At 42.1% G+C, this 9,132-nt stretch overlaps 1 protein-coding gene across 1 annotated transcript in view; it reads right to left on the reverse strand.

Annotated features, from left to right (window-relative positions):
- The window catches only part of LOC138949985 (uncharacterized), a 21,010-nt gene extending 12,085 nt beyond the window's left edge, over positions 1 to 8,925 (reverse strand). The window contains exons 1-4 of the mRNA XM_070321766.1: positions 8,754 to 8,925; positions 7,518 to 7,655; positions 4,459 to 4,628; positions 2,532 to 3,644 (exon numbers count right to left, since the gene is read on the reverse strand). Coding sequence (XP_070177867.1) covers positions 2,532 to 3,644; positions 4,459 to 4,628; positions 7,518 to 7,655; positions 8,754 to 8,925 — 1,593 coding nt within the window. The remainder of the gene's footprint in view (positions 1 to 2,531; positions 3,645 to 4,458; positions 4,629 to 7,517; positions 7,656 to 8,753) is intronic.
- Between the last annotated feature and the right edge of the window lie 207 nt (positions 8,926 to 9,132).

Genomic DNA, 9,132 nt, shown 5'->3' on the forward strand with positions numbered 1-9,132 from the left:
TGAGGTATAACGGTAGCCTTAAGTTCATTCATTGTCACTGTATTGTAGTATATACACAGCGATTATTCGTCCATGGTGAGTGTTTGTGAAAAATAATCTGGGCGTTGACTTCGTAGTAGGAATAGAAATAACACAAATTGAGTGTTTATTTAAGTCACCACACTACGCTGTTGAGTCATCCAGACTGCCATTGTTGATGTGTGAAGAAGAGGCGATAGAATTTGAGGTGGTAGCTGCTTGGTTAGAGTTGATGTCACTGCCACCGTCACACCACATGGCCAATGAGGTGTGTCCAGTAGAAATGACCAGATGAGGTGGAAGTTCCAGAAAAGGGGCAAGAGTGGATGATGGCAGGATCGTCGCCCAGGTCACTGTACGTAGGTTGTTGAAAACGCAGACACTGGAAAGTCTCCAAATGGGAAGCTACCCCATTATACACCATCACCCACTGGCCACGCCGAACTGTGCTGAGATAGTCGACTGTTAGGTCCCAACACAGCTGGTAGCTAATCGTTTGGAACGATGTTTATAGGTGTTTTCACGAAAGGAGGTACTAAAATGGATTCGAAATAAAGGGCAGAATTAAATAAAACATGTTGGTTTTGCTTCGACAGGTACTATAGATCTTACTGACTTCAAGTTTCCTTTATACTCTTGCAGTATATAACACATCTTTGTAAGTCGTATTAAACTTACGTCATTATCAAATTATATCATATTCAAATCATTAACAACCCAAATTTAAAATTAATTAATTCAATTATATATCAGAATAAAAAAAAAAAGTAAACAAAACAACACAGCTACAACGTAAAACAAAAGGAGTAAAAAAAAAAAAACATTCAAGAGCAATTCTGGAGTTAGGGTTGCAAGTACGTCAGGTTGGCGAGGACCTATTCGACTCCATTAAGAGAGTCCTGATGGTTGGGACTTGGATATAGAGTTGGGGCAGAGGGGCTGTTTTTGAACTTTGAATCCTGTATGTGTTTTGGACCATATATGGTAGGAAAGTCATTTTGATGCTGTGCCGTCACACCGACCTCTTTTTCAAATTGACCAGGTTTCGCTTTGCGCATATACATGACTCTTCCGCCGTGTACCAGTTTCAGATTAACAACATAGTCGCCCTTCTGAATAATTTTTTTCATTTTGTAATTTTGCCAAAGGGAGAGTTTAAGAACTTTAGGTAAAGATAATGACTCTTTTGTCAGCTTAGCAATGATGTGAAAAGACGTCCACGTAATTTCGAGATCATCAGTAGTGTAGGTATGTTTAAGTAAACTCAGAGACCGAACCCAGGATTTCATAATAAGATAGTATTCAGTTGGACAATAGGTTAAAGTTAATAACGGCAAATCCGTAAAGGACTGGCCATCACTAATTTCGAGGACTGCTACGGTCCTATAAACGGACGTTTTTAAGAGTAAACCGGCTGAACGAGTCACAAATATGAGCAGTAACATGAGACTGAAAAGTTCAATGGTCAGCAACAAATGATCGGCAACTGGGGGTTCACAGAGCGGGAGGGGGCTGGTTGGGGGAGACTCATGAGAAGGGTTATTTGGGGAATTAGGGTTCATGTTGGTATACACCAAATCAGATTGGGGTGGGCGATCACTGGGATTAGACTGTCCTGTCGGGGCTGGGTTCCATCGAAGAGGAGGTTGGGGAGAAGTTGCTTGGGCCGTGGCAGGTACTATAGGTTTACCTGCAGTTAAAACACTAATAACCAAACACAACGTTCTCACCCGTTTATAAAGGATCAGAACACACACCAATAGTAGAGCAGAGAGAAGTAAAGCGATGCAGGCAAGCAGGTTAGTTGGAGAAGTATAATCAAAATCATCATCCAGAGGAAAGTCGTCCAGTGAATAACTTGACATTTGTCGATAGACTTTTTCGTTCTTTTTCATTTTGTTAGAAATCGAGCCCAATTCGGCATCCAGCTTAGACGCCTTCTCTAGATCAGTTTGAAAATTATGCTCATCAATCTGTAATTGAGGAAGAGCATACTGAACCGGTTTAGTAAAAACAGGAGATGATAACAGTGTACTAAGGGTAGTTGAATTAAAGAATTGCTGTAATAATGCGACATTAACAGGATAGATGATTGTATCGTCCGAATCCTGTCCGTCGTCGCATGCAGTTAGTCGAGGGGGAATTTGGAAAATATCGGCCATAAGTGCACATTCACAAGGAATTTTAAAAAGACAGAACATACACCCTGGCTTTTTATAAACTTGATTTCTACATGTGAGGATAACTTCCGTAATGTTCGACAAAAGAGCTAGTCCTGACTTTACCTCAAGAAGACTGGGAGTCACAGCATGTTCCTTTAGCCTATATTGACATAATTGTGTTTCATCTGTTTGTAAAAACAAGGCTGTAGCACATGTGGGTGTATCTGTAGAACGTTGGCCTTGCATTAAAGGGCATGTCTTAATGGGATTGCCTACACAATTTTGCATGTCAGTTACTGACATTTCCATAAACGATGTCCTGTCAGTTGTTATGGCTAAATAATTCGGTACGTTGGCTAATTGAGTCGCATGTGTGGTGGAGTGATTTAAGGGAACGGGCATTGTTATGATTTGCAACAGATCAAAGAGAGCAGTTCTAGAAGAGATGGGGACTTGGATGGTGACGTAGAATTTATGGGTGTGGTAAGAGTACATCACGGACTGTTGTTGATAGTAATACGCCGGATGATGGTTAATGACATGAAAGTCCGGATGACGTCGTCGAAGGGTGTTTTCAATGTGGGAAACGGCTCTCTTCAACATCTGCTCAGGAACTAATAAGGGAGAGAGCCTACGTTGCACTAAATGGTGAATCCCTTGAAGAAAGAGGTCTAATTGGCGTTCTAAGTCCGAAAGATAACGTGACTTGTGTAATAATGAAATTAAAGCTCGTGTTATTTCTAATTCCAGTTTACTGAGAGAGCCCATACGTTGTTGGAAGTAAGTATTAAGGTCTGTGATGTATTTATGGTTGTCGCTAACTGATTGCAATAGTTGTTGTACTTTTTCGTTAGTTTTCTGAACATAACTGTGCATGAGCTGTAGTTGTGCTTCTTGTCCCCTTTCTAATTTAGATTCGTACCGGTAGATTTTATTTATATGTGCCTTTAAAGCATTAATTTCGCCTTGTGTTGCCACCCCGAAAAGTCCCGATGCTAAGTCACCCACGAAATCAAAGAGGCCTCGACGACTACGGGATCTAAATTGACTTGGTGTGTTTATGGAGATCGTGACATTAGTAGGGAACAACAACATCTCTTGTGGTGCTGAACGAGAGTTTCGTTGATTTTCAGATGGTCGTTGAACGTCTAACTCAGTGCCTAAAATAGCTTGAGCCTTAACTTTAGCATTTTGTACATATTGCTCTGTGGCTGTGGAGAGATTATTGTAAGTCGTTGCTATGATATTATGGATTTCACAATTGACATGAGAATTCGCCGAGCAAGTTAGTAGTGGTAGGGGCGTTGCAGGTTGTTCCGGCAGGGACAGTTGGAAGGTATGTTTCCATGTCTCGGACGAGGAGGACAGCTTGTCTTGCTGTCTAAAGACCACCCCATGGTTTAAACGTGCATAAGTCTGTTGGCCGTGTGTTGTGGACACCAGCAGTAGGAGAAAAATAGCAGCCTGCAATCAGGGAAGAATAATACAACTATACTAGGAACACAAAACGTCTAGCCCAGCACGGCCACGCGACACACTCCATCTCTATAAAGGTAAAAAAAAATTCTCTCTTCATCGGTGTAAAACATTTTTAAAACAAAACAAAACAATATCATCATCTGCATCCATGGTAAAAATATCAACAACAACAACAACAAAGAATATTGTCCTCTTCATCCAATATAAAAACATCATAAAAAAAAATGTATACATATTATCCTCTTCATCCCTTGTGAAGGCATCTTCATCCCATGTGAAGGTAATCCTCTTCATCCCATGTGAAGGCATCTTCATCCCATGTGAAGGTAATCCTCTTCATCCCATGTGAAGGCATCTTCATCCCATGTGAAGGTAATCCTCTCCATCCCATGTGAAGGTAACATTAAAAAAAATATTTTCCTCTTCATCCTCTGTGAAGGTATCATTAAAAAAAATATTTTCCTCTTCATCCTCTGTGAAGGCATCTTCATCCCATGTGAAGGATCATCCAAAACAATATTATTAAAAGTCTAGCGCTTTAAAAATAAACATCACACAAAACATACAAATATATACATAACACGCTGGCGTTACTGTGCCCGGGTACACAGCAACGTAACATACCCGATTACGTGGTTGGACGGTTCTTGCGACGGCAGCCTTTGTTCGTTTTGTTAATATGGAAGGCCTCTATCAAGTAATCTGGTAGATTTTCGGCAGGCTCCCAGGTCGTTTCTGAGTAACCTTGCCACTTGATCAAATATTCCTTGCTACCCTGAGCATTCCGTCTGCATCGTACGATCTTTTCCACATAATAGATTTCCTCCGAAGAAGCATCATCCAATAACTGTGTCTTAGTATGCGCGTCATCGGAGGAATCAAGTGTTTGAGTTCCCGTTCGAGTTTCTTTGTCAGAGCTGACGTGAAGTTCGTCAGCACCGCCATGAACCTGGCTCTCCTCATCCGTATCTGAACTTTGATCATTATCAATTTCAGGTATAAAGTTAGTTGGTCTCTCATTTGGGTCAAAATATGGTTTTAACCGCATAGCGTGAATGGGTGAACGTAACTGTTGGTTGTCGGAACTTTTCCGTAACAGAAAAACATTCCCTGCCAAAGCGGAACAGATATAATACGGACCTTGCCAACGTCGCTGTAGTTTTGCTGATACTCCTTGCTTAAGTTTAGGGAAGTATACCCATACTTTTTGACCAACTACGAAAGTGTAATTTGAGGCAGTCTTGTCATATTGAGTCTTATACTTAGTCTGTGCTTTGAGAGTGTTTTCCTTTACGATTTGCTGTGTGAGTTCAAAACCCGACAGAATATCATCCATACACTGTGATGCAGAAGTAGGTATGTTTGATGGTGGAATCAATGCAACGTCTAATGGAAGTCTACATTCTTTCTTAAAAAGAAGAAAATACGGAGAGTATTGTGTAGACTGACTGCATGGTGTAACACGATAAGCTGACAGTACTGACGGTAATACCTTTGGCCATTGTTTTGTGTTGTCTGCACAGTGACATCTGAGAGCTGCAGCTAGGTAGCTATTGAATCGCTCGCATTGAGCGTTGGTTTGCGCATGGTATGAACTTGTTTTGAGGCGAGTAACTTGAAAGATAGCACAAAGCTCCGTAATCAGTTTAGAGAGAAAGTTCTGGCCTCTATCTGATAATAAGGTGTCTGGCGCGCCATACCTGCAAAAGATTTCGCGGTATAAAACGTGAGCTACCTCTGTCGCTTCACTAGTGACCAATGGAAATGCTTCTGGCCATTTGGAATAGGCATCAACAATCAGTAAGATGTACTGATAGCCTTCAGGACTTTTTTCCAATGGTCCCAGGAAATCGATATGAAGCCTTTCAAAGAGTTGAGGTACCGGTAAAGGACAGAGAGGTGGTGTATTGGCATGATATGATCTTTTGCTTTGTTGACATTGGATGCAACTTTTTACGTACTGAGTGATGTCAGCGTACATACCCGGCCAGTAGTATCGAAGGCGAATTGAGTGATAAGTTCGTTCTACGCCTTGGTGTGCACCCGCCAAGAGCGAGTCGTGAAAGGAAAGAAGAACTTCGTTGCGTAAAGAATGGGGAACAACCAATTGTTTAGCGATCCTATCACTTTTATGGCCTGTTGTACGAGGGTACCACATGTGATAAAGTACTCCTTGGTCTAACACATGATCGTGCGACTCACTGACAAGTTTCCGTGCTGTTTTACTGTTGTCGGGAAGAGTACCATTTTCGAGGTACTGTATCATTTGAAGCAGTTGTGAATCCTCTCTTTGAATCTGTGCAATAGTCTCAGGTTCAATTGTGCTGATTGTGTAAGCCCGTTCAGTGGCCCAAGCAGAATTTTCGTGATCATGTACTACACTGGCTGTTGGTGGAAACATTTGAGGTATTTCACCAACTTCTTCTTCTGCCTCAGGTGTAATACTAGAGTACGGCCGTCGTGATAGGGAATCCGCATTACCATGTATCCTGCCAGGTTTATGCTCCACGTCAAAATCGTAAGCTTGCAAAAAAATTGCCCAGCGGCCCAAACGACCCGTTGGATCTTTTGTCTTTTTGAGAAACTGAATAGCTGAGTGATCCGTTTTGACAAGGAACTTCTTATTGGCAAGGTACACTCGGAATGTCTTGATCCCCTCTACAAGTGCTAGGGTTTCTCGCTCAGATATACCCCATTGTTTTTCAGTTGCTCTTAAACTACGGCCATTGTAGGAAATAACTCGTTCTCTGCCGTGCTCGTCTTTCTGACCAAGAATGTAACTGATAGCGGTGGCAGATGCATCAGTATAGAGTATGAACTCTCTGTCAAAATTGGGATATGCCAGAACTGGAGGACTGGTTAGTGCCTCTTTTAATGAGTTGAATGACTCTTGACAATCATCTGTCCACTGAAATTTGACATCTTTTTGTAAAAGTAAGTTCAGAGGAGCAGCAATGCCAGAGAAACCTTTGACAAATTTCCTGTAATAGTTGGCAAGGCCAAGAAAGGAACGAACTTCATGCTGGTTTTTAGGAACTGGGAAGTCCCGTACCAGTTGTACTTTTTGTGGATCAGCTTTAACACCTTCAGCGGAAATGACATGACCCAAATAGACAACCTCTGTGACTGCAAACCGACATTTGCTTGGTTTTAATCTCAGACCTGCGGCTTTTAAGTGATCAAAAATGTCCGTTAAGTGCTGGAGGTGAGTGTCAAAGTCAGGGCTAAAAGCGACAATGTCATCAACATAGACTAGGGCTGTCTTGTGGTTAAGACCACGAAGAGCAGCTTCCATCACATTTTGAAAGACAGTAGGACTGTTACGTAACCCAAATGGAACTCGTTCAAACTGATACAGACCAGAATGACAAATAAAGGCAGTTTTCTCCTTTGAGTTTTCATGTACAGGAATTTGCCAAAACCCTGACATCAAGTCCATGACAGAAAAAATTGTCGCTTTTCCTAAGATATCTGTAACATCCTCAAATTGCGGCAATGGATAGTTCATGACTTTTGTGATGCTGTTTAACTTGCGATAATCAACCGCAAATCGGTATTCTCCTGACTTCTTTTTGACCATGACAACAGGAGATGCATACGGACTAATGCTTGGTGTAATAATACCGTGTTGTAGCATGTCCTGTATTTGTCTGTCGATTTCCTTCTTCATGTGCGGTGAAACTCGATACGCATGCTGCTTGATTGGCGAGTGATCACCTGTGTCTATTTGCATTTGCTGCAGGTGGGTATGGCCTAATTCGGACATGTCTGCTGCGAAAATGTCCCTATGAGAGGCTAGGAATGAACTTAGTTTCTGTCTTTGTTCCGGTGTAACATGTGATTGTGACACATCTATACCTAGCTGGAGAAGTTTTGTCTCATCAGCGGAGGTGAATTCCTTAGTTGTGGTGTGAACAGTTGCAACTGTGATTTCTGGTTGTTGTGGTTGTGGGAAAACCTCTTCGACCTGTACTAAGTGGCCGACTATTGTGGATGCTGGTAATGTGACAGTCATGTTAGTTGGATTCATAACTCTGCACACGACCTGATTTTGGAAAATGTGTGTAAGGACACGGGCAGGCAAAACATTCCATGTGTCCACAAAAGAAGAATCCGGCTCTAAAAGTCCCCATTCGGTGTTATCTCTATCTTCTACGCCTAAAGAAAAAACAGTCTCGGATCGAGGATTTAGGTCGATCGTTGTGGCCGTTTTGAGTATATTCATGCGAATTCCTTGTTCAACATCGGAAAATGAAACTTTTGAGAGTCCATCATACAAGAGGAGTTCTTTTCGAATGAAATCAAGGATCACCCGATGTTGTGTGATAAAATCCATGCCCAAAATTAAAGGAATGGTCATGCCTTCTAACACAAAAAATGTGTGAGTAATCTCCACTTCTGCGATAATAATAGGAATGGAGATTTTTCCTACAACTTTTATGTTGTTATTTCCCACACCATTTACTTGTGCTAGATCTGATTTTTGTAACGGAAAATCGTGCTGTAGTCCCGAACTTAAATAGACAGCCGGACTAATACATGATATGGCTGCCCCAGTATCGATTAGTGCTGTGACGTTGGTATTTTGAATTTCCACTTGAACTTTGTTTTGCGGTATATTGGCCTTATTTTGAAGTGACAGTCTGCCCTTACCCTCCCCGGCTAGAGAAGATACAGACTGTGACTTGTCCTATGCTGAATACTGTTGATTTTGTAGACAGACACGTCGTAAGTGTCCTATTTTGCCGCATTGGTGGCATTGTGCTTGGTGATAATTGCAGGATGAGGCCATGTGCCGTGATGAGCCGCATCGATAGCATCTTCTGGTTCGCTGTCCATAGGACGGTTGGGTAGCCGGTCCGTGGTGGACGCGATTTGGTTGTGAAGTGTTCGACTGTTGATTTGACTGACGTGTTTGTATGTTGTTCGGAAATGTGTTTTGAGGTCGGTAAGGACCTTGCGAAGGACGATCGCGCGGGTTTAAGTGAGCCTGTTGATTTGTGACAGAAGCTACGCGCAATGACGCTAACTCCGACGTCACAGTTGTCCTGAGCTCTTTAATTTGTTTCGTCAATTCATTGACGTTGTCCGTACTGAGTGTTTCATCGGATTTAAAGGCCTGCCCCAGACGCGCATATTTTAATGCTTCCTCCACATTGGCGGGTCCTTTTTCCATAACATACTGAGCTATGGGGCGTCTCAATCCTCTGACAACAGTTTCCATCACTTCTGTGTCTGACTTCTGCAAGTCTTTGCCTTGCTTCATCATGACTTGGAAGTAATCGTCAACTGATTCCCCTGTTTTCTGGTGACGATTCGTGAAATTATCAAGGTGTACCCATCGCATTGTTGGATGAGGAAAATACCGTTCTTGAAAAGCAACCTTCAATGTCGTGAAGGTTAGTTTTTGTTCGGGACGGAGGCTATCATACCATACCGATGCCGCGTCTCTTAGAAGCAAGGGAAATGTCCG

This window comes from Littorina saxatilis, linkage group LG16 (assembly GCF_037325665.1).
Source record: "Littorina saxatilis isolate snail1 linkage group LG16, US_GU_Lsax_2.0, whole genome shotgun sequence".
In the NCBI taxonomy this organism is placed as follows: domain Eukaryota; kingdom Metazoa; phylum Mollusca; class Gastropoda; order Littorinimorpha; family Littorinidae; genus Littorina; species Littorina saxatilis.